This window comes from Dermacentor silvarum, chromosome 1 (assembly GCF_013339745.2).
Source record: "Dermacentor silvarum isolate Dsil-2018 chromosome 1, BIME_Dsil_1.4, whole genome shotgun sequence".
NCBI classification, from domain to species: Eukaryota; Metazoa; Arthropoda; class Arachnida; order Ixodida; family Ixodidae; genus Dermacentor; species Dermacentor silvarum.
In genome coordinates, this window is record NC_051154.1 from 189,110,053 (window position 1) to 189,136,211 (window position 26,159).

The following is a 26,159-nucleotide window of genomic DNA, read 5'->3' on the forward strand; positions in this document are numbered from 1 at the left end:
CCAATGGCAAATAGCATGAAGCGGCGAAGCGCTTTGTGAATTCGGGCCTGTATTCACAAAAAAGAGAAAAGCAGAAGGCAGGGAGGTTAACTAGAATAACGTCCGGTTGGCTACCCTACACCGGGGGAACGGGAAAGGGGAACACAAAGATGACAGCCAGTAGTGATACTGCGCATATAATTCGCGAAATGGGAAAGAGCACTTACGAACGAAACGTTATGTCAATTCGACCCTCGGGGCTCAGACCAGGGGAGGTGTGGTTGGAATCCACGCCCTACTACTCAGCAGTAGAACGTCATGTATAGCTATACCGAGCCGCTCATTTGGTAGCTGCGTTTGTACGAGGTCTTCGGTTCTCTTCTACAGGGGATGCATACAGGCGCGGCGCCAGCCGCGCTAGAACTTATGGCTGAACCGAAGTATGAACTTTCGTCGCCGTGCTTTCTTCGCGGGCGCTATGCGGCTGGCCATGGTCCACGTGACATGTACCCAGCGGCGTTGCAGTGCACGAATGTGTCAGAAGGTGGTCACGTGAGTTAGCAAAGACTAATACGCACGGACACGCACGTTAAGATATCAGATTGCAGAAAAGTGTTTTGATCATGCGAGCACACAAGGTTTACGCATAAAACACGGCTACTACCTCTTGTGGAACCATGGAGCGCCTGCTGCGAACCTAGATGACGTTCGAGATAAGCGAGAGAATAATATTTGAAAATTTACTCGACATCCCGGCCCTGCAAAAATGAATGGACCAGCGAAGCTGTTGCAGAACCACTACACTTGCTGATGATGGCTGTATGAGATGTTTTATTATTTTAATGGTAGTGATTATGGCTTTGTGGTCGCTGTGGTTCCTCGGGATGTCTAACTCTGCGTGGCCTACCCATAGCAGTGCTGCAACGGGAGTGTCTACGGGAGCTGCAATTGGGGTAGTTCAGCCAGCAGGGGAATTATGGGAAGTACATGGATTTGCCTGGACCTCGTGCTTCGGATTCAAACCGCTTCGTGACATTACAAACTAATTATTTTCAACATAGTAGTGTGCATTAAATAAATAAACATTATTAAAACTGTTTAACAGCAGGATTCGAACATAGGACCTTTAGTACAGAAGCCCGATATTGAAACCATTACGCCATGGACGCACGAATGAAGAAGTGGCATAGAACGCCCTTAATGAATTTCTCGCGGGCCACTCATCAAATATGTGGTTCGGATGCTTGTTTTGTGCTTGTTTTTTTTATTGAAAGGAATGGCTGTTCTCTATCTTGTATGCGTGATTCCTAAGAATGCATGCACTTTTCGCTTCACTTTGCCGAGTGCCTGAAACCTGCTTCACCTCCACCGCCGGTCGGCCTGGTATTGCACTACCTCCGGGATCGGCCCACGTTTTTTCCCAAGGACGCGGACACGAAAAATGCCGACCAACGAGAGGCTAACAGCTTCACTGTAATAATTGCATAAGACACGAGACCGAACACTCGGTTGCATTATAGCTTTACTGTACCTTCAGCATGCAGCTACTCTGACGATAGTGCATCTGTAACATTGGTCGTCAACGGAATAGATTGTCACATAGACCACGATATTACGGTCACTTGAGTGGTTCGAGTAAAAAAATGTTTCATCATCATCAGCGGACTATAATATTGCGCCCATTGCTTGGCATAAATTCCGACACTATATTAGACAACGGGTTATTTACTCAACGCATTAAAAGTCCTTATAATCTCTTAACGTTAAGGCGGTCACTGTGAGTTCCATCCCTTATTGCGTGGTCTTTCATCTCTTCGCATGTTCTTTTTTGTTGTTATCCTCCAAGTGTCGCCACCATATATAGGTTAGTAGTGGTATTTCTTTTTAAGGACATTGATAAAGTGCCACTCTTGACGTAAGAGTGTCTGCCATATGTGCTGCAACCCATTTTCATTTGTCTGGAGGTAACGTTTTCACCATCCAAGTTCCCTGCCGCTGTTTGGCTTCAATAAACGTACTCGTGCACAACTTCAAAAACTGACGACCGATCACGAACTCTTGCTCTCTTGCGTGGCTAACTTGCACTACACTGGTGTTTTGCGTATTGATACTCAAACTTACTCGTATATTTTTCCTGTCTAAGTCATCAATAATTTGCTGTGTCTGATTCCCAGCGATGCTGACCAAGACGAATCTGAAAACTGCTGGTTGTCTTGATTACTTCTTGCAAGCAAGCAGTGAATAACGGAGGAGAGATTTCGTATCCTTGCATGACACGCTTCCTAATCGGTGTTAGTCCACTTTTCTTGGGAAGAGTTGTGGTAGCAGTGGCATTTGTATATACATGCATTACCTAAACTATTCACAAATGCTTCCTCTATTCGTTGACCTCGAAGCGCCTACCCAACTGCTGATATCTTTAGCCAACCGAACGCCTTTTCGTAATTTACGCAGGCATAATACAGGCGTTGGGCAACAGATCTCAATTACCCGATTAGTGGCGTGGATGCTATCCGTTGGTGAATATCCCTTTCTAAAACCAGCCTGTTCTCTGGGCTCATGAAAGTGATGTGTTATCCTGATTCTATCCTAAATTACCTTAGTGAGTATTTTATACAATAGTAAAAAAGCAAGTGATTACATTTCCCTCAATTTTTAACGACTCCATTCCTATGGGGTATTACGTTGGCAATATTCGAAGTCTCTGCGTATCAACTCGTAAGGCATTGCGTATAAAAGGTCTCATTCTTTTTGAGTACAATATATCCAATATTTTTTGTCACATTTATTGTTATTCTATCTTTTACTATTGCTTTTGCTCGGAAAATTGCATGCTAAACCGTAGCAATCTCGTAGCCAGAATAAGACGTTGTTGCAGAGATAAAAAATAGGAGTCACATGATTATATAACTATGACGTTAGCCGCAGTCTTGGCCTAGTGGTAGAACGCCCGCCTCGGCGGCGGGAGGCTGTGGGTTCGATTCCCACCGCCGCCGGTGGGAATCTCTGCAACAACGTCTTATTCTGGCTACGTGATTGTTTGGGTACTGTAGAATTGAGTATAGGATTCTGCTGGTGCCCTTATACCACCTAAATTACTGACGACATTTGCCTGTTTGACTAGAAATATCTTCATTCTTCGGACGTTCTTGACCGCTCCCTTAATCTTTCGAATGTTTTGTTTCTAATATTGATTGAATTCTGGTATTAGTTCCAATAGGTCAGGCTACTGTACCTGATCTCTGGAGCTCAATACTCTTACGCTCTGTCGGGTCTGCATGGGAGATATTGCCAGTTTCCTGCCTTGGTGCCTCATTCCAGGCGGTAGTTTTCTGCCGTTTTATTAGGAGTGAGTACTGAAAGGAAAAAAAAATGCTAATTCCCCACAGGACTGATTTGCCGTAAGGGGGAAGTAGACAATTCCTGTTGTGGTGAGGAAATATATTTTCGCCAGTCAGCAGGCTTTCCTAATGTAGTTGAACCTTGACTAGTTTAGTGCGCTTGTTCTCAGCGCTCTTCTTTCTTTGCTCTTACTGAACTCAGGCCCTGCTCCAAGCATGGATGTGTATTGGCTTTTAGAGAGACTCGTACCGAAGATTTTGAGTGCAGACACTCGGTGTTCTCGTCCACTCCACGCCACCACCGAATTTATTATTACGAATAAGCGTGATCTTATTATTTACGAATAATAAGATCACGCGGGTCTCTGCCATTGGATAAATGTATTCTCTTCTGAGGGACACTGCAATGTTGCGTTATCATGGCAGTATGGTTCTGGCGGCCTCACAGCGTGAAAACGTTTGACCGTCAAATCACTGCTGCTGTTTGTCCAGCGAAATACGATTATTGCGATTCTCTTGCAGTGGTCAGAGTGAGTCGTGTCAGCCGCACAATGTTTTAGCCACTCATCCACCACTACGAGTGCAGACTATCATTCGTTTTAGTTTTTATTCCTTAGCTTCAAGTTTCTTCATTGTTAGTTATATGAACTTATATCTGCTGGCTGTCGTGCTTATCGAGCATATCATCGATTTGGGAGCGCGTACTGAACTTCGTTGTGTTTCGGAATGAAAAGTGATGCCACTGCGTCACTTTTACAAGCTGCGATGTGAAGGCGTATGCCTTCTTATCGCAGGCCGATGAAAAATGCTGCAGAAATTCTGATAATTGTCTGCTAATGTTTAAGCATTCTTTGGCTCAGCTGCTACTTCGCTTTGCTTACTTATTTAGCTAGCTTATTTATGTCTACCCATCACTACCAATAGTTTACTATTACACTATTATTACGATTACATGTGTTAACTTGACCAATTATGCATTTATTTTGCAGATATAAGGCGTGAAGGAATGGACGGATTTTGCAGTGGTACTCGTGAAAGAATGCTTACGCATTAGTAGCGTTTCCGTCACGCGAAAATTCTTTATTATGCATAATTGTTGGTCCACCACAATGTACGCATGCAACGAATAGGCGGCGTTTGTTGTAGTTACAACTGCAGCGATAACGTCGTTGCGTTTCTTGTTCAAGTGAGCTGTTCGTCTCATTCCTCTACTCTGTTTTCCACATCCGAGCGCGAACAAGCGTATTTATTATGTAGAACGCATATTTCAGTTTCTGTTTTGGCATGTGCCTGAGGTTTTGGCTTCAGTCCTTATAGTGACCTAAATTATCGGGGCTACGGCATGTTTCGTGATCAGCTACGCGGCTGTTCCGTAACAGGTTTTCAAGTAATTCTGCGTTATACGCGATTTTGTTTATCAATCTCAATGTTTACGTTCATGCATCAATTTAAGACTACGGTACATTGCATCTGCGAGTAGCATACCTGTACTAGCTGTCAGAACGTCCAGGTGCCTCTATGTTATGGTGCAAAAAAATACATTGAAGTAAACTTCTAATGATGTGAACAAAGCCTTAGTAATCGATTGTTATAGTCGACTTTTGGCACAGCTGCGGATGCGTTAACAACGCACGACATTTTATTCAGTCACGTAAAGCCGGCAGTTTTTGTTTTGTGATAACGTTTCGAAGACTTCATACGCTAGAACTAAAGGTGGGATAAATTAAACATTTAGTGCAGAGCTTACACAATGACGAAATGAAGTGGCGTGTTAGCCGCATAGCACACAAATGTGAAGCGTGTGTGGAACGCGAAGATCGCGTCGCGTACAGCATGCAGCCACAGCACGTAGGCTAACGCCGAGTGTTGTTTAGCAGCATGAAATCGTTTACCCAATTGTACAGCGCGCTACGTTACGTTCGGAGTGATTTACACCGATCACAGCAGCGTTTGCTTCAAATGATTTCATACAATCTCGTTTGATACCCGTTTTATCGCAAAATATATCTTCGACGCAAATAGCTGCGGCCCTATACGTAATCGCTAAAAGGACGGCTATACATGATAGATTTTCTATAAATGCAATAGAAAAATTGATAATGCAGAAGTGCTTGACTGTTGTCAGCGATATACCGGTCATTACGCTGGGTATTGTTAAATGTGGATTGCGCTGTGAAGTGCATCGGCACCGCCTGGCTAGTTCGACTTTGCCAAACGCACGAAAGTTGTGCAGGCAAAGCACGCTTTACAGAGGTACGAGGAGTGAGGCTGAAACCATATGTATTGGTATATGCTAGTGGGCATGGATAATATAACGATTATATTCCAGTGCTATTCCTTCTCACGACGTAATAGTTCAGCGGAAATCCGCTAGGTGGAGATAAGTAATTAAAGGGAAACTGAGACATCCACCCAAATGTAGCAATTTGCTACAATGGAAACCAATTCGAGGAACCCGGTTGGGTTTCCATTGTAGCAAATTGCTACATTTGGGTGGATGTCTCAGTTTCCCTTTTATTCCTTCTCACATTTCGTCAATGGTCCGAACGGCGCTCAGCCAACGTTGTCACCAGGAACGGCTGGTCGAAAATGGTGGATCATAAGAAAGGAATAGAATCAACAGAAAGGAATCCTAGCTTTAAAATGGATCCTTGAATTGAATTCTTTCATTAAGAGGGATCCTGGTGTGTGTCTGTCTGTGGCCCCATAAATATAATTTAACCCTGTTCGAGCGTGTTGCTTCTTTCTTCACACCTGAGCTTCAAGTAGTTTGCGAAAAGCTGTAAAATTGGCAGACAAAAAAGTCTAAACAAGAAGGGGGGTGGGGAGGGTGCAAGTTAAATTGTTCACAGTTATTCTTTCCGACTCCATATTCATGTGGACTGAATCGAAAGACCTCTTTTCGTGTTGTCTACGGTTTAGGGTCGCTTTTACGAAATATCTTGCTTACCGCAGTGAAATGTCCGATGCCGCTGCCTGTGAAGAATGTGGCGGCGAGGAAACCATTACGCCCGCGCTTTGCTATTGTTCTCGCTGCAGCGGAAAAAGATAGTCGCTCGCGACAGCCATAGCTCATTTCAACGACCCGCCGCTTTCGGAGAAGACAACCAGCAGCCGCTAGTCCAAGAAAGCCTCGCTTCAATAAGCTTTTAAGAAATATCATGTTTCAAGTGCATTTTTACGTGCTGCGGTTTTGATTGGTCGCTGGTATGGCCGCTGGGGCGTCATTGTCACCGGTGTCACTGTGTATTTCATTGCTCTTCGCGCATATATCAGTCATAGTCAGCGAAAATTCCGGATTACCAATGCCTGGTTCTTTCAATGGCAGACACACCTTAGCGACTATCTTGTAGGCTTGGCGATTGGTGAAAAAGAAAACACAAAAACAAACGTTGTTATTATTATATCTTCGCCTACGCAGGGGCGAAGCCGACAGGCAGCACACGGTGCTAAGTGCAACACATGTTTATTCGGTCACACAACTAACGATCTCACAACCCCCGGAAGAAACCAGGGGCGGTTGCTTATATACATGCTCGAGCCACTATCACACCAAGCATTGACGTCACAAAGCCCAACAGTCCGAGTCCGGGTCACCGCGGATAGCGAAGTGCGTCTGCGTCAGCACCACGATGCACAAACACGATAACACAATACTCCTCTCCCCTCACGAGGTTTTCGTCTCACGGCACGTACCGGTCTGGCGGTCGCCTCAACCGGGTAGAACGTCGAAGCTGCGGTGTTGATTGTCCCGAGGGGTCGCCGTTATGGGGACCACTGTCGAGCGTCGGACCGCTGTCGTGTAGAAGGCCCGGAGAAGGCTCGGTAGAAGGCCCTGCCGATTCAACTGCTGGTGACGTCAAGTTCGATGCTGGTGGGTCCTGATCGTTGAGCCGAGTAGGCGTGCTGGTCGAGGTGGGCTCTCTAGTGTCCCTAGAGAGCGGACCCTTGTTTTCCACTCTCGGCCCGTCCAGTACTGTTCCCGCCGCCTTAAGCCAGCTCCGGTTCTCCTGAAATGTACGCAGTCGCAGGTTATCAGCGTGAACGCATCGGTCCTCGTCTCCGACGCGAACAATGTACGTGCATGCGCTGCACCGCTGAGCAATTGTACCCAACAGCCATTTGTCGTCGTCCGGGCGGAGTCCTTTTACCAAAACCTGATCGCCTTCCCTAAAGTCTCTCCATGGCCCTCGTTTCTGGTCTGCGTGGAGCTTCGCCTGCTCTCCCCTTTCGCGCATGCGTTGTTCCATTTCAGGGTGCAGCAGACTCAGCCTGGTTCTTGGCTGCCACGACAAGAAGATCTGGGCCGGGGTCTCACCAGTGGTGCTGGACGGGGTGTTGCGATAACTGAAGAGAAATTGGTCTATGCGATGTTGTATGGACTTCTTGTCGCCTTTTCTTTCTTCGTCTAGTATCTGTTTAAACAAGTCCTTCTTGACGGTCTGAACGCACCGTTCGGCGCTACCATTCGAAGCTGGGTGATAGGGAGGAGATTTGGAATGACGAATTCCATTCCTGCTCAGGAATTTTCCGAAGTGCTGCGATGTGAATTGGGGCCCGTTGTCGGTCACGATCTCCTCGGGTAGTCCGTAGGCCGCAAAAACACCTCGCAATTTCTCTACCGTCTTTTCGCTTGTTGTTGTTGTCATGACAAACACCTCAACCCACTTCGAATGAGCGTCCATTAAGACCAAAAAGAAATGCTGGTCCCTTTGCGCAAAATCTAGATGAACTCGCTGGCATCTACGCGTTGGCCAGCCCCATGACATTAGTGGTACTCTAGTTGCCGCATTCTGTGACAACTGACAAGTGATGCACTCTTTCACCGCTTGCTCTATGTCTAGCGTTAAGCGAGGCCACCAGACATGACTCCTTGACAGCATTTTCATTCGAGTCATCCCTGGATGACCTTCGTGCAGCATTTCTAGAACCTTGTGTCGCAACGAAGTGGGTATAACCACGCGATTGCCCCATGTTACGCACTCTTGGTCTACCGACAGTTCGTTACGACGAACGAAGTATGGTGAAAGATCGTCGTCCGACACATGCGCAGGCCACCCGTTCTGCGTAAAAAACAACACTTTGGACAGCAATAGATCTTTACGCGTTTCCGATCTGATTTCTCTTGCAGACAATGGAGCCTCGTCTAGCACCGAAAAGAAATAAACACCCTCTGACTCCTCTGCTTTGTCTCGGAGCGGTAGCCGTGAAAGGGCATCGGCATTTTGGATTTCGCTTGCCTTTCGGTAGACCCATCGGTAGTCATACGCTGCAAGGATTAAGACCCACCGCTGTATCCGTGCTGCTGCCATTGTAGGGATTGGCTTGCCATGCCCGAAAATTCCAACCAGGGGTTGGTGATCTGAATAAACGGAAAATTTTCGACCAAACAAAAATTTGTGGAACTTCTTTAGACCGAAAATCACTGCAAGAGCCTCTTTCTCCAGGTGGGCGTAGCCCTGCTCTGCCTGACTTAGTGTCCTCGATGCGAACGCTATCGGTCTTTCGACCCCCGCGATTTTATGGAATAAGATCGCCCCTAGTCCATATGCCGAGGCGTCGCATACCATACCCAGTTCCTGATCCGGATTGTAGTATGTTAGTACTCTGGGATGCATAAGCCAATCCTTAGATCTCTTAAAGGTATCCGCCACCCTGTCCGTCCATTTCCACTTAACATTTTCGCCCAACAACTCGTACAATGGTTTCAGCTCTGCTGACATGTTCGGAATGAATTTGGCATAAAAATTGAGCATGCCCAAATATGCTCGAAGCTCCTGTTTGTTCTTGGGTGTCGGCGCGTCTTTGATAGCGCGCACCTTATCATCGGATGGCCGAATGCCATTTGCGTCCAGCACGTGACCCAGTCAGCACCACGATGCACAAACACGACAACACAACAGTTATAGACACTTTCACATTGTCATGCAGGTGTTCGCATGGTGCGCAACATTGAACTTAGGTTCCTTTACCGTGGGCGCTCCAAGTTTTATCAAAGGCAACAACGGCCAACTTACGCACATTTTCGCCCAAGGCACGCGGTCAAAGAAGCTAAGACTGCAGCGCGCCCGAGAGAGCGCTTACAAAGCGCCCGCTCAGCTGTAAAGCAAATCATGCGTGTAATGTTGTCCGGTGAAAGTGGTGCAGGTAATAAAAAGACGATAACGGCTATTTGCATCACAAGTGAACAAGGGACGCGACTGTAGCCTTGTGATTATTATTATCTTTTTTCAGTTACGTTTTTTATTTTATTTTTATTGTTGCTGCCTTTTAAGTTCGCCCATTCTTTTCTGTGCGGCGGACCAGTTTCTGTCAGCTTACTTAAGCTGCGTTCTTAGCATTTTATTAAAGCTAGAGGAAAAGTTCGCGAGCCAGAAAAAGAACAAGCGCCATAGACGGTGCTTAAATCACCAGCGAACCTTGCACAGCCCCCCCCCCCCCCCCCTTCCCCCCGCGTCCTTTCGTTCTTGTTTGAGAAATCGCTGTGGAAAAAAGACATAAAAAGACAGTGATACATTCCCAGCCTATGCTTTCAACTCCAATCGCTTCAATTTGCGTACCCAATGCAGGCTTTTACCGCATCGTGCACAAGAGCATCGAGACGCTGCACGGAATACGTAAATTCCCTTCGCCTTACTTTGTCGTGCCCCCTCCTTACGCGCTTGATCGCCGCCAGTGCACTGGTCTGTCTGTGTGGAATAGTTTTCGCATAAGATACGGCTCGCAGGTATAGATAGAGGTAACACAGCGATTTAAAAGCGGTGCTTCTGTCGCGTATTTGTGCCTATATAGTGGGCCTTCTCTTAGCTAGAGTGACACCAAAAAGAAAACCTGTTATTGTGGAGCACCGCACGCTTAGCTACAGGGCTTCGTCAGTATTGTTTGCTCGCGATATCTTCCAACAGCGAAACGGCTCGGGAGAACAATTACAGCGTCAAGCGATTTACGCTGAATCTCAGTATTATATACAAACACACAGACACACACCGATGCGAACGTATAGAGCCAAGACGAACCTACCGATCAGTCCTAACGCACACGAGCATGATCTTTTTTTTTAAAAAAGAGAAGTTGCTCACCAAAAGCACCAAGATAGAAAAAATATATACGGATTTAATGAGTTTGAAAACAAAGCAGTATGGTAGACATCTTTAATTTTTCGGTGCATTTTGGTATATGTGTTCTCGGTTTCTTGTTTATCGCAATTATAATTGCATACGTGATTCCGCCAATGACAAACAGTTCGCGCACGGACGCAACACTTTGTGTATTCGGCACCAGGGTTAATTCACAATAGTTGTCGTTCAAAAGAAACAGTTGAAGAAGAAGCGTTGCTTAGCTGCAGGCGGATCTAGCCTTGCAAAATCTGCCGGAAATTGCTCCAGCCGAGTGCCACTTAAATGCGGTAGCTTCTGAAGCCCGTCACAAGTTGACAACTTATACAGGGGAGACTAGCGGCGAGGACAGAGCTCAGCCTGGACGCAACATGCTTCGTGCCATCCCTCCCTCTTCCCCCTGCTAGCGCACCCGCCTATCTCCATACTCACACCCCATGCAGTTCTTTATCGCGGATAAATTCGAGGAGGAGCGTCAGAACGATGCCGGTGGCGGAGGCAAATATTGGCGCTATGATGTTTCGGGGATGCGATGGATTGGCCGTACACGAGCACGCTTATGTTTTATTTCCCCAAACCAAGCAATCAGATAGTGAGAAAATTTTCCAATTCACGCTGGCTGTTCACAGACGCCGCTGCTCTTTGTCCACCGAAAACCGTTACAGCCAAAATAGTTCACAACACACACCGCGCCTGGTGATGCACGTCGGTCGCATGCTTGCGCAGCCAAGAGAAATTTCCGCATACTGTAGTTACTGCTGAACCGCAAGTCTACACAGCGGCACCCCGACGACCATGTAGCAACTCACATCCCGTAAATTTTTCGAAGGAGGAGCTAAAACAACTCCAAATCATTCCGCAGCACGCGACGGCAACACATTCAAGCAGCGCCGCGCCGGCTCGCAGAAGCCAGTGAAGAGGAAAGGCTCGCAGCGGGCCCTTTCCTCCTCGCCAGATGAAAAGGTCGTTATGTCTGTTCGCAAGAGCATGCAGATTCTCGTAACGTTGGACGCGTTATTAACGGAGGCGGCCGGCCAACGGCAAGCAGCTCTCACGAACAAAAACATTTGTGAACTCGGCCCGCTCATAGGCTGGTCAAGTGGAGCGGGTAATGAGGTGACTGTTTTGGGGGGAATGCTTGCAGTTAATTCACTTTAGTCGTCGAATGTTATGCGCTTGCCACATAACATTCCACATAAAAGGGACATTTATAAAGGCGTACTTCGCGACAATATAGCTTGATCAGAGCCTGCGTGGCATGTCCCGTCAACGTTTACATTTGATTTTTTTTTTTCATTGGCTTGAACATCTATGCGTGGGCTTCCAATCCTGCGCGGGCTAGGTAAAGCTCATTTATTTCCTTTGAACGTTGTATCCACTCTCGGATCATAAAGGTCAGATAGAATGAAGATGTCTCGCGATAAAAAAAGGAAGAGACAAAGAACTGCAGGCAGCGAAATTTCCCTCCTTGAATTTCGTTTAATGTAATTCAGCGCAATGTGGGCGTCTGCAGTTGCGAACCTCAGCGTGCGATGTAGCCTGTGAGCAGACTCTTTTGTTTCGTGTGCGTTCTGGTTCAATATAGACTGCACCACATCCGAATATCCAATATAGCGGGATTGAGGTAATTTCACAGCTTCCACGGTTCTTTTTTCTCACAAAGTATCGCACGCTGTCGTTTACAGCTGTCGGCTGGCATAATTCAGTATACAGTTCTATTGAAATCTGCGTACCTTCTTTTTCTACAGCATCAATACCAAATTCAATCCAACTTCGGTGTTCTGGCGGAGAGATTTTCATCTGCCCTTTGCGCGAATGGAGGTAAGATTAGGCACTCAGAATTCTAGCGTGGGCGGCAAGCGAGATTAGGCAGTAACTGAAAAGGTCCATAGGCGTTAGCGAGAGTGGGCGACGAGATGACGTCGCACGAGCAAAACATGGAAGCAGGGCGCAGTGTGCTGAAGCTACAATAGGCCCGTTGTCAGGCGGCCTTCCAGAATTCTTCCAGCGCTGCGAAAACTTACCAATAAGAGGTTTTTTTCTTCAAATGACACTATTGTAACATTTAACCGACTCTAAGCAAATTTGCGACGTGTTCCGATTCCGAGGGAAAGCGCGGTTTCAATGCTACACACCGTTCAATGCGACACAGCGCGTCTGCGACGGCAGCTTAGATCTCCTCCGGGCAGGATCTCCTCGCGGAAGCTGTTTGCGGCTGGCCATCGCCTTCGCCATCATCTCGTACGCTATCATCGTTGACAAGTTCTTTTATAGCAAATTGTTTTCTGCTACGAACGCCACCGTGAATCCAATGCCTTGTCCTGAGCATCAGCATTCGAGCTGACCGGAGCACGTCGTCGACCGACGGCGGACAAAGCAGACTCGGTACACGCCGCGAGTGGCACGGGGAGGAGCTGGCTACTGAGTCTTTCGCTCGGCTTCTCCTTCCGCAAGCGCGGAGAGCTGGATGCACGAGCGCGCACGATCTGAGCCAAACTTTTCGTTTGCCGGGTGTTCTCCGATTTAATTTGGAGCTTTCAGCGCTTCGCGCCGGTTCGCCCCGGTTTTCTTTCCTCTGACGTGCTTTTTGGGTTTCCAGGATTTTTCGAAGCGTTGCCCCCCAGAGAGACGATGTGCAGGCTCGACGACGACGACGCGTTTGGAGAACCGACGGAAAGACATAACGAAAGAGGAGGCGCCCTGTCCTCACAGGAGGAAGCCGCGGTAGCAGCAGCAACAGCGTCGTTCATTTCCTTCTGACATCAGAGGGGGCAGAATGCGGTCCGAAGGAAAACGAAATCGGCGCCGTTAAAGAGAGGCACCGAATGAAAGGCCGCATGCGCGGCTTCGTTGAATGGAGTCGCCAACAAAGGCGCCCGAGCCGCCGAGAGCGACGACTTTTCCCCATCTCCCTCACCTTCCCGAGATTTCCGCTGCTAAGGCCGGTCGCGAGGGCACCGTTGACGGAATGGAAGCCAACGGGGTGTCGCCAAACAGGGCAGTCGCAGTATAGCGAGACCGCAGAGAAGAAATGGGCAAAAAGCGAAGGAATAAAGAGGAAGACCCCATCAAGTGTAATATTTCAGGAAAGGAACAAAATTCCACCCGCCATTCCTTATCGTCTGCCCTGTCTTTCCAAAGAGGCCCAGATGATAAAAGAGATGACGGCTCTGCACAGCTTTAACAAAATCGACTTCGAATATGCCGGCCGACCGGTCGCACATATAGAAAGTTTTACTTTCTCCGCAAACTTCTTACCGTTTGCGGGTTATCGCGGATTACCGGAGGCGCAAACGTGAGGAGCTGGGTTTGTGGCGCCACCTGGTCGCGCAGAGCTCCACCAGACAAACACAGAACTATTATTGCACAAGAACACTCGTGGAACACGAAAACATGTCTATAGGGCATTGTGGTTAGACGAATCGTCACGAGATGTTGCTTACCAGCTTTGTTACTGCCCTATACCTCTCCGGTAACCTGATATTACGCAAACTCCATTGCCTATTGTTGAATACCGGACATGCTAAGACTCTCTAATAACTGAAGTCACCGCATGGCGCCAATCGCTCGCTGTGGTTGAAGCGAATGGATACGCAGTGAGACCCATTTTTGCGGCGCTGCCTCATTATCTAGTATAGTTAGTTCAAATTTTTAAAACTGCATAATAGGGCACAAACAGTTGCCGCACTCACCGTCCTATAGTGAACCTACACCGAAGAAAATCAAAGGGACCGTCCTGTGTGAAAAAGCTCTGGGGCAGTAGTGTGGAACGCCGTTTCATTGAAACGTTTTTTTCGTCCTTCCCCACTGTCTCGCATAAAGCCGAGCCCTAGATACCGCCAGGATCGGCCACTAGGGAGGAAGGATATAGTATTAAAAAATCTAGAAAAAGAATCCTTAGAAAATTGCGAACCTTGCTCAATTAAAAATTTTAAAGGCACTTTGAAGCAGCGCTGAAGCACAGAAAACGTGTTTACATTAAGGATGTCTGGATCATATTCCTATTTAATTACCCGTCTATTCATGACCATGATTGTATATAGCACCGCCGTCTTGAATTAAAGATGGCACTGTAACAGACTTAATACTATAGTAGAACATCTATGTATCTCTCTTTAGATATAAGCTGTACGCGTTGTATCCGTCATGTATGTTCAGTGTATGTTCAGGATAGAAGGGGCTTACGGGGGGAGGTCGAAAGCATTAAGCACCATTAGTTCAAATGTTTCTACCATGGACGCGGCCGAACTTCGACGAGGGTCCATAATTTTTTTAAGGACCTTAAGCAGTATGCGCAACTCCTGCGCATATACTCTGCTGTGTTGCTCAACAAAACCTTCCACTGGTGACCCTCTTTCTTCCCCTCTTCCCCTTACCTTGCGTAGAGTAGCAGGCCAGATGTTCCATTTTCCGGCCGACCTCTCTACATATTCAAATCATTAAACTACTTCTTCCACTGGTGGCTTTCATGTTCAGTGACGCGATTCTTTGTTTCATGACGAAAGTGTGTAGATAATGGTCACAAATTAATGATACGCTTTCATCAATTTTATTACTTTATTTTTTTCACTAAAAAATCGGCTGACTGATTTGAAGGCTTCCTTCAATACCGTAGCGCGTAAGCCTTCAAAGAGGTAACCAACTCTAAATAAGCAGCGTCGAATCTACGTGCCCCGTCCTCCTCTCCTCCCTTTCACCTTTGTATATGCTTTATGTACTACTTTTGCGCCGTGGACGCTCATAGCTGCCACACCGGCATTGTGTTGCGAAGCAAAGAGAATAATTGTGGCAGGTGCATATATCTTTATTCAGAAGGTGGGGAGGAGGGGATGTTGAATTGATCAGCTATTGACCAATTGGAAATTGGAAAGTTTCATGTTGACACGTTTCGACACGTATACTATGCCTGTTTTACGAGCCTGAGACAGCGTGGAACGCAGCACACCCTCTATACCGCAGAGCGCCCCAGCTCGCGTAGCGCTCGGAAGTGCGCATACGCTTTCTGCCGTAGGCCACTGGTTAGAGATGACTTGCTCTGAGCATGGATTACCGGATGGGTTGGTCGCCGCTACCACGAAGGACAGAAATGACCGGTAGCTCCTTCCTTCACCGCCGCTACTTCACGCTACGCGCTTGGCTTTTACTCCTTCCTTTTATCGACGATACCGTTCCAAGCCGGGCGAGCATCAGCTGTCGCCAGCATACAAAGCTGTAACACTCCTTAATGCGTCGCGCAATCTCTCTCTCTCTCTCTCAATACAGCGGCTGTCTTTGCTGCACAGAGGGCAGCGTGACTCGCGGTTGCCTCGTCAATAATGAAGCGGTCGTCGAGAAGGAGATTTTCTCAATTCAGCGGACTCCGCCGGGCAGCGCAAATGCACGCTGCTGCACACCGCTACCGCGCTCATGGCAAGCGTGCTGGGAGCTTTACGTGCGTGCTTCAAGGTTATCGACTTAAAAGGTGGCCTAGTTTGCTGCTGCCGTGCGCAGTTTGGTCTCATAAAAAGCGTTCCAAGTGTCATTACAGTAGTCTTTAGCCTTTCATGTTATGCATTATATGTGTCGACAGCGCTCAGTATAAAGTTGATTTCACCGTAGAACTTAATTGGCTATTTTTAGGAGTTTTTTTAAAAGGACGCCGTTTTTCTCGGCTGATCCACGACGACTGTGGTCGTCCTTGTCATTGTCGTCAGGCAGGTAGCGACAAAAACAATTTGAAGCGAACCGACAGACGAATGCAGGTTTCTATCCTGCTCGATGAAATATTAGCTGCGACGAGAGCACAGGGAACGGTATGTGCAATGGTGCCAGAATGAAGTTTTTGTGTTGTCGTAAAGCGCATTATTGACTGCCTTCGTTAGAATATTGATTTAGCCTCACGCTAGAACAGAGATCGCCGCTTAGGATTCAGCCCTCATGCAAAGGATTCGAGACACCGTCTGTCGTTTAAGTGAAAGACGTTTTATGGTTTGTAACTGCAGTTTCTGGGAAACAAAAAAGACTGTTGCTAGCCAACGCTCTCACGTTTCTTTTATATTTCTATTTATTGAATGAACGCAACAGCTATTATGCTCTGTTTCTAGATGGGAGATCCTTGTGTAACTGCTGTCTTACCAGTAATTCCCGTCGCCTGCTGACCTTCTTTTGCAGCACCGCCGTTTTCGATGCTTACATCGCTTATTTCGTTCGGCGAGTCAATAAGAAGGCTATCCTTTCTGCCAAGGGCTTATTGATCGAAACGGGGCGCACACACAAAGTGATCGAACACTGTATGGCGTTTCTTTCAGTGAGCGTATATTGAGCGGCACCGAGACGGGCACATACCGGTTACGCCTGCTTGTTGTTATTCTTGCTTTTTGTTTTTGTTTTTTAATCTTTCAGCATCCGTAGCGAGCATAGTCCGTAAAGGCGGTGTGTATAGAATCAGCATAGCAATTCCCCGTATCCTCTATTGGCGTCAAGTGCACGGAGGAAACTTTTGCCAGTCAGCAAAAGTCAAGATCGAACTCCTGACTTTTTAAAGATAATGGTTCCTTGTGCATTGAAATTGCTCGCTTTACTGTGCTCCCCAATGTTCGCAGGTATGTGAAGGCCTCGTTACACGGATTCTGTCTAGCGATTCCCCACCGTAAATTCCGCACACACATCGCCGATTGCTGCTTGAATAACGTCACTTCGTGTACCATGCAGTTCATGATATACAGAAAAACCGGTGTGCCGTACGACCTCAGCTCATGGAGAGGTGGTGACAGTGTAAGTGAGAGAGGGGAGGCAAGAATGGCGGTTACGGTGGAAGACACCGGGGAGTAGTATTCGGGAACGACGGTACTGGCATGGTTGCACCGTGCCCGCATAACTAGTTGACGAGATGGGTGGGGGAAAGATAGGCGACCGTAGCCTCCCAGTCAACTCCGCACTGCCATTCCCTTGCTCCCCCCCCCCCCCACTTACTTTTTCCCCTTTCACTTCACACTTTCTTTCTGCCTTCTTGCTGCGTCAACACCAAACACCATAGGTCACAAACTCCACGGCCTATAGCTGGCGCGGCGGCATGACAGACCGCGAGATTAGGGCAATGCTGCCGAAACGTGCTCGATTGGACAGGAACGGCAAAGTGGCATGGAGCGGCGCTGCTGCAGAAGAGGCAGTTTTCCTGGGGTGAAATTGTTTGTCAGTGCGGCAAGGAAAGTGACTCCCAGCATGACGAATTAAGTGATACGCCAGTAGCGTGCGACTGAGCTGCCTACAACGCGAAGACATAAAAGTTGATGCGTGTATGATCGTGATTTCTATTTTTAAGCGAAGCTTTGCAGGCTAACAAGTGTCGGTGTTGGGGGTGGTGGTGTCACGCGATAAAGTGGGCCGATCCTGGAGATTGTGCAGAAAGGGTCCGAGTTCAATAGTATACATATCCCTGTGGGGTCGGCGCCCTGTAACGCGCCTTTGAACTACCCTTGTCACATGTGGGACCCAAAGAGACAAAATCACCAGCCCTTTCCCTGTCGAGAAAATGGGGGTAAGCGAAGCTTGTCGTCCGATTATAGCGTGAAAGCTTCCGAAGCCCAGGCGAAACGTCAGCGAAGAGCCGTGGACCCCCGAGTTGCGGAGGCGCGATGTTGAGGCCAAACGACAGAGAAGAGCCGCCAACCCTGAGTGGGCAAACAAAGCGGAACGCCTGCGACAGCGTCGTCTTGCCACAAGCTTCGCTTACCCCCATTTTCCCGACATAAAGGCTTTTGATTTTATTTCTTTATGTTCATTTCCGAACTGTATCCGTGTTTAGTACGCTCTTGTTTCAAGTTTCACGTAATACTACTGATATAGCGTTGCACGCCAGCACGATTACACACACACACACACACACACACACACACACACACACACACACACACACACACACACACACACACACACACACACACACACACACACACGCACACGCACACGCACACGCACACGCACACGCACACGCACACACACACACACACACACACACACACACACACACACAAGACAGGGGTAATTGGAGATCGCAGGGCGATGCCTTCGTCCTGCACTGGACATAAATATAACGAGGTCGCGGGATCGAATCCCGGCCACGGCGGACACATTTCGATGGCGGCGAAATGCGGAAACACCCGTGTACTTAGATTTAGGTGCATGTTAAATAACCCCAGGTGGTAGAAATTTCCGGAGTCCCCCACTACGGCGTGCCCCATAATCAGATCATGGTTTTGGCACGTAAAACCCCATAATTTAATTTTTTGGGGACATAAAATATAGGCTGCTGCTGATGATGATATTGAATGCGAGGCTTTCGAAACATCTCTTTCAGGATCGTTGCTGTCGGCAACAGTGTGCTGCACACTCTCTTCTTGGGATGCCGTGCTTCAATCCCTTCTTCAATTTGTCCGGGTAAAGACCGAGTTTTCGTTTTTATGTACACAGCAGACTGCTCGCATTGCAGAACGGAAATGACGTGCGGTTTTATGTAGTTCTTTTTCTCGCCCTAACGAGCTGCATTCCCTACCGTATGGACCGATCAAACGTTGCACTTATACAAAACCAAAAGAAAAATAAAATCGTAGCATGGCCACAGCGATTGGAACCTGATGCTAATACAACTGATGGAGACGAAAAAAAAAAAAAGAAATCAATTGTGAACATGACGTTATTGTTTACGGAAACCGCATAAACTGCCGTTCCTCACCTTAAAAGGGACTGGAATGCCACGTTATCATTTTATAAACAAACATGACGTAAGTTCGCAGCTATCTTAAATGCAGACAGCATTATTGCATCGCTTATCAACGGAAGGACGCCGTCGCACGAAACGGCGGAGCGATGGCCGGGGCGTCGTTTTCGAACGCGCTACGTCGCAGGAAGAAAATTCTTTGTCATTTTTACAAAACTAAAGAGAAGAAACGAGGGAAAAGAGCAACTCTGTCGAGAGGCCGACAACGGGTGGAGATATGAATGCTTTGGCAACCTCAATAATTATTGCCGGGCTCACCTACCAATTCGAAGTGCCTGCCGGTCGAGAGATCAAGCGGGGTGCGCACAGTTGCGGCCGTTCACGGAGTGCTCTACTTAATTGTAGGTGCCGGGAGTCACAGAAACGCTCGCCTACGCTCACTAAAGTGTTAGTGATCGCCGATTCACTGTCCTCGCGGAACTCATAAAAAAAAAAAAGAATGAAGGAGAGACAAAGAGAGAGGCTGGCGGTGGGATATGAAACGCATCTGAGCTAGACTTTCAGTCTCACCAGGTCATTGGCCAGTACAGCGACGTGTAAAAAAAGCCGACGTGTAATCATTACCTATTTAGTTCAATTTACCGCTATATCCTACTATACACATAATATTAAACACATGTTAGCACAGAAGAGTACAGAAGAGTACAGAAGAAGACGACATGAGTAATCGCGCTGTTAATTAAGAAATATAAATGCTGGCTAAAATGCTGGCCTGGTATCGTTAATAAACTCAGTTTGCAATACTGAATCGCAAAAAAATGGAAGTTTCAGACACATAGTGAAAATTCAGCTGCAAAATGTTTTTCTCCAACTAACATCAGCTTCAAACAGCATGCACATGCAGTTACAGGTGGACGGAAATTCCCAGTCGAGAAAATATGTGATGCTAAAGAAGAAACAAGAAATGAGAAATAAGAAAAATAAAAGTTAAACAACGGAGCGGTGAGGGCTGCCGAGGCGCTGACGCGCACATTGTACTGGCTGGAGTCGGTAGCTTGGAAAGCAAACACTAAAGCTAAACGAAGCTTCCAAGGGGGAGCTTCTAACACTCTAGTTGCTTCCCACGCCCACAGCTCAATGCGGCTTTCATTACTTTCGGCCCGCCTTCGTTTACTCGGAGTGATGCAATCGCGGCGGTCGCCCCAGTTTCATTATCCTGCCCCTGACACTCACGGTCGTTCAGCCGCCATTACTTGCGTAATTACGACCTTGCTGGCGTAACGCGTTCGGCAGGAGTGCCCGCCGAATCCGAATAAACGTCACTCTGTGGACGTCATTTAAGCGCGCGCCCAAGAGTGACGCTGAGAGGGAAGAAAATTAATCGAAGCTGACCTTACCACGCTTAAACGGCGTCGTGGCTCGAGCTATAGGAGCAGCCGTGACGCAATCGCATGAGAGTGCACTTGCGAGGCGTGCTGGGCGCAGCAGGCGTTCACTTTCTTGCCTATGACGTCATGCATCTCGAGTGTTTGCTTCAGCCACAGCTACGACTAGAGAAGAGATTGTGTCGCTCGTCCGCCGCCGAGGTTACAGCGTGAGGTGCACTCATTTTCAGAGGCGACAGAAACTAGTTATATAATGACCACACTGATCATATCCATTTCTGGCTGCCACGGTGTTCATGCGTTATCTTTTTTTTTTTTCGTAATTTGAATTTATATTTTCTACAAATTTAATTCGCATTCCACAATGAATACTGCTGTCCTTTTTCTTCCGAGTATGTGCTTGCTTCTGGCACTTGCCGTTCTTGTTCTTATACTTATTTATTTTTTCCTTGCGTCTTGATTCATTTTTTTTCTTTGTTCGTTTATTTGCCTCGAGTCTAGGTCCCAAGAACAACGGAAGTGTGGACGCGCTACTATGAATGAACGCTTTCATTCAACATACCTGGGGCCTATATACAAGTCGTTTCATCTTAGCCACCGGTAACGATGTTTGCCATAACGACTGGCAAGCACTCGTCCATGGCAGCCGTTTTAGCGTACGAACTACCCGTCGCGCTGGCTCAGTCTTAATGACGTTCCCCATCTGAACACGTGGTTCGATTCCCAGCCGCGCCATCCGCATTCCGATAGGGATGGACTGGAAAAACGTTCAGCGTTGCTATAGGGGCCGGAAGCACGGGCACTCCCAGTGGCATCGTGTTGCATGGAGGACAAGGAAGACCCCTGCCAGGGCTGGGCCTACTGATTCGGGGCCGCCACTTTCCCACGGTATTCAGGTGCGCGTTAAAGAACCCCCAGGTGACCGAAACTAATCCACAACTCTACCGATACTGCGCCTTTCATAACCCGAATCTTGCTTCAGCACGTTACGGCCTGTCAGTGAATCAGCCAGCTTACGTACAGAGGCTGAGACCTCTGTCAGGACGTTGTGCCTTTAGTCGGAGTCTCTCCTCGTTTGGACGAGAAATAAACTTCATTCATTCATTCATTCATTCATTCATTCATTCAACTGCAGTCTCTGGGGCCGAGTTCAGCAAGCAGTTCGCACGCTACACCGGTACGGCCTCTTACTACGTGCCAGCAGATTGGAAAATACTGCACTTAAGTGCTACTGCCAAAGGACACTCCGCTTTAGCAAGACTCAATGGAAAAGCAATATTTTTTTCTCTAGTGAAATAGGCAGTGCCTTTGAAATAATAATTTCTTTAAAAGGTGACGAAGTGCTGTTGACATGATTCAATTGAGGAAAGAACACCGAACGACGCTATTATGGTAATTTGCAACTCACAATGCGCTGACGTGCGGTCACATCAATGTTAGGTGTGAATTTCAAGCTTCTGAGCCATGTATCATTCACGCGTGGCAACTCACAATCAGCAATCTAGAGCGTGGCTATTCGGAATTCCGAGAAATTTTTGGTTTATTGGGGGATAGCCTGATTAGAGCACTGCACGGGCCGATTTTTTCAGCCCGGGCCCGTTTTTACGTTGGGCTGCCCGCCCGAGCCCGATCAAAACTTTTATGGTGAGACCCGGGCCCGACCCGGGCCCGGAAATAATCTACGTTACCCACCCGGCCCGGCCCGCCACCCCTTTATCTTAGGCCCGAGCCCGGCCCGAGCCCGACTCGAAACTGGCCCGAACCCGGCCCGAGACCGAAAAATAATGTTTTTCAGAGTTGAGACGCCCGAGAATAACTCGCTGCACGTTACATGCACACCATCAGAAAGCCCGAGCCCGGCCCGGGCCCGCGTTAAAAAACCCGAGCCCGGCCCGGGCCCGGGTCAAAAAGCACACGCCGTGCCCGAGCCCGGCCCGAGCCCGTGAAAAAACTGTTCTACCCGGCCCGGCCCGGCCCGTGGGCCGGGCCGGGCCCGGGCTTTCGGGTAAGCCCGAGCCCGTGCAGTGCTCTAAGCCTGATGCCAGAAAAAAAAGAAAAAAATTGCAGCGTAATTAAAGTGCAGACCTAGGGGACAGCCAAATTTGTCCAGCTTCATGGAACGACAAATGGTGCGTTTGCCTTTCACTATAACTGATGCTGTTTCCGTACATGCGAAGATTGATTAGTATAGGCGTCTAGTACTTTTAGATGGATGTCTAGCTTTTCAGATAGATGCCTAGTATTGTGTACATATGAATATATTTAGAGCATATCTAGTAGTTTAGGTAGATGTCTAGTATTTTGTACATTTTAATGCTGCTTTGACAAAATTCTCATTCACAGCTAGCCAACGCAAGTTAGAATGACACTAAACCGTCCATTCATTTTAATTACGCTGGTTATTTCGTCTTTCCTTGCTTATTAGTGTGAGACGGCCGCAGAAACCTTTTACGCTTTCATGTCAGGACATATTTCATGGTAGTTTATTTTACCCGGATAACTTTATCCTTGCCAACAAAAAAAAAAAAAATTTAATAAAATTAAAAAAAACGAATTGATGTGGCAGGTGATCTGCACATAGTCCGGCTTACTTCAGAGCTGCCTTCATCTGAATTCGGTCTATAGACTACATATGCAAATATTTGAGTGCCGCCGTGATTAGCTGTTGCTACGGGCATTTTCGAACCATAATGTTTCTAAAGTAAAGTTCTGTCGTGAATCTTTTTTCTGTAAATGGGTGAATGGTTTTACGGCTTCAGTTACATGTAATGTGACAGAGTGGATGAATGGTTAACGCATAAGTATCCTCACCTTTCTTTGACCGTGATACATCTCTTGCATATTTACTACAAATAAGTAAGAAGTCGTCCAATTCGCGAGTGTTCGCACACATATTAAATAAATACATTTAAATAAATAAATACGCTCTGGCAAATGTTTTGAGGACATTTCTTAGTGGCAGCCAACATGCAATTCGTCTTCTCCCCCATGCTCTCTATTATTCGTGCTACTCTCATTTTGAAGTGAAGCTTTTCTAGAAAGCTCATCCTCAGTGTCAATAAACATGCGACTCAGTTTGATTAAGCATGCCACCTGAGAATAAATTCTTCTTCTTTCTGGGGTTTTACGTGCCAAAACCAGTTCTGATTATGAGGCACGATGTAGTGGAGGGCTCCGGATTAATTTTGACCACCTGGGGTTCGTTAACGTGCACTACAATGCAAGCACACGGGCGTTTTTGCATTTCGCCTCCATCGAAATGCGGCCGCCGGGGCCGGGATTCGATCCCGCGACCTCGTGCTCAGCAGAGCAACGCCTTAGCTGACTGAGCCACCCCGGCGGGTCACCTTAGAATAAAGACGATATGCACAACAGGCACACAAAAATACAGAATTTGTTTTTGTGTGTGTTGCATTTGTTTCTTTTTTTTGTTTTTTGTTTTTGTGGTGGAGAAACGTATTTTTTTCTCCAAAGTGTCACGGCTGCGAAAGCAAGTGCCCCGAGTGCGCTCGCAATTTTGTTTAAAACAAACAAGACCGACCACTTCGACATGCATTGTTTTCAAATATATCCATCCTGTACGTGCTGCGGTACTTCGACCGAAGGGTACTTATTTATATTCAGAGTCCCTTGTAAAAGGTCACCGAAAAAAGAAGTCAAATCAAAAAACGCGAATGCAAGCCTCTCTCTTTCTTTTATCTAAAATCCTTCAACAGCTTCTACGGCGCTTTTCTTCTGGTCGCATCGCAATCGACTGGGCGCTTGCGCACGTTCAGATGCGATTTACATATTGCGTGGTTGAAGGAATTGCACAAAGCAATTGTGACTCGCTTCGTTTATTATTATTATTATTATTATTATTATTATTATTATTATTATTATTATTATTATTATTATTATTATTATTATTATTATTATTATTATTATTATTATTATTAATTCCTAACGCTCTTTTCTTTCTCTGTAATCATGGTGTGTTCAGATGAATTTGGGGAGTTGTGGAGGTTGGGGAGAAAAAAGCGGGGGGGGGGGGGGGGGTAAATATTACAAAAGAACCTAGGCAGTGGTAAACAGTGGAATTAAAAGCGAACAAAAACAAGATATATCGCGAAGCTATGCTGTCTGTCTGTTGTTTACAGGGCTAGTCTCTGTTCGAGTGTATCCAAGGTCAACGAAGGCTTATCATAAGGAAAAGGAAGAAAAAAAGAAAAGAAAAAGGGCACAAAGGTCCAGTGGGTGGTGCCTGCGCCGGAGGCCGCCGAGAAGAGAGCCTCACATAATGGGCCCGTGTCTGTGTCCGTCGAAGCGCGCTTTTGCGTCAGTAATAAGACGGGAGCCTATCTTGTTCGCCACACTCGGACTAATCCGATCCGAGAGTAGCAGCAGGCTTTGTCCGTATTCGCCGCGCACTCCGGGGGCAAGTTCCCGGGAGAATGGCTTTGACGGACGGCAGGCCGTGGCAGGAGGTCACCGGTGTCGCTGAGCGAAAACGGAGAAGCCAGCCAGAACGCAGCAGCGTGGAATTAGTGGTGGAATTGGTTTGTGCGAAGCCAGATGCACCTCGACCCACGCTGTGGTCTGGGATGGAGGAGACACCCCAGCGGCAATGGGTCGCCCACGGAGCGTTCGGTTCGCAATGCCTCAGAATTCATTTCTACTCACCACAAAACCTGGGCTGCCATCTTCGGACAAAATGACACGCAGCTGGCACAGTAATTAGACAGCGCGGCTGGCACGTGTACGATGCCACATGTTGCGCGCGGCCAAGTTGGCGTGCCAGTGTCCCACAATGCCGACGCCCATTTACTTTTATACGCGCTCAACACTGGCTATATATATATATATATATATACCGTCCAGAGCACTGAAATGAAGGAATGATTAAATGTTTCTTGAAGAGAAGGATTGCTCGTAGTCTGCTTGGGGTTTGTCTTTTTTTTCTTTTTGAGGTGGCCGGGGGGGGGGGGGGGGGGGTTTGTGGCAGGAGTAAAATAACGGGATTATTATTCGCCTCGCCAGGGAGTAGGGAGGTCTTCTTTGACGGGACTGTACGTCCATGAATCCATTGTTCTGAGCTGTCTCTTACATTGGTCTCTGACTAGGTTCAGACCTTACCAAAACGCAAAATGGTTGTTTTGGGTTTTGTGTGCCGCTGTCACATCTGGGAGCAGGTTACATTGGTTGTTTCTGGGTTGTCTTCAGGCTTTTGCTGCTGTTTTCTTGTCTTGTGAACCACCAGTTTAACCATAACATCTTCTGTAAGGGATCTTCCTGTTCGTATAGTTTATGTATGAGGACCTCGTTTCCTCTGGTAAGCCTTTTAGGCAAGGAGTGTTCGTTGGCAGGGTAACTGTTGTGCTAACTTTCCCTGTTGATGACTTTGATAGCTTTGAGTGTTAATTTCGGGGCGATTGTTGTTGCTCACATTGTTCAAATGTGCTCCGGGCTGTCGTGTGGGCATTGTTGTCGTGTGGGCTGTTGTGGCCGAAGCAGTCCGCACGTCCCGGGACCTAGTACATCTGAGGCATGATGTTATGCGCAGCCTGTTGTATTCGGAGAATTTTATTGTTTAGTGATTGTTTAGTGTGCGTTCCGTCAAATGGTTGACGGATTCGTAAGAGTCTGTGTAAGTATGCACATGCAC

General features: G+C 47.3%; 2 protein-coding genes across 2 annotated transcripts in view; one reads left to right on the forward strand and one right to left on the reverse strand.

The window, feature by feature from the left end:
• The window catches only part of LOC119436542 (serine/arginine repetitive matrix protein 2), a 214,595-nt gene that overhangs the window by 21,065 nt on the left and 167,371 nt on the right, over window positions 1-26,159 (forward strand). The gene's annotated exons all lie outside the window — the stretch shown is intronic.
• Window positions 6,988-8,305, reverse strand: LOC119436122 (uncharacterized protein K02A2.6-like). The gene has a single exon (XM_037702883.2). The coding sequence runs from the start codon at window positions 8,240-8,242 to the stop codon at window positions 7,004-7,006; it is 1,239 nt and encodes a 412-aa protein (XP_037558811.2). The 5' UTR covers window positions 8,243-8,305; the 3' UTR covers window positions 6,988-7,003.

Excerpts from the sequence above, each read along its gene's own strand:
- LOC119436122 (XM_037702883.2), bottom strand. The coding sequence starts at position 8,242 with ATGCTGCACGAAGGTCATCCAGGGATGACTCGAATGAAAATGCTGTCA.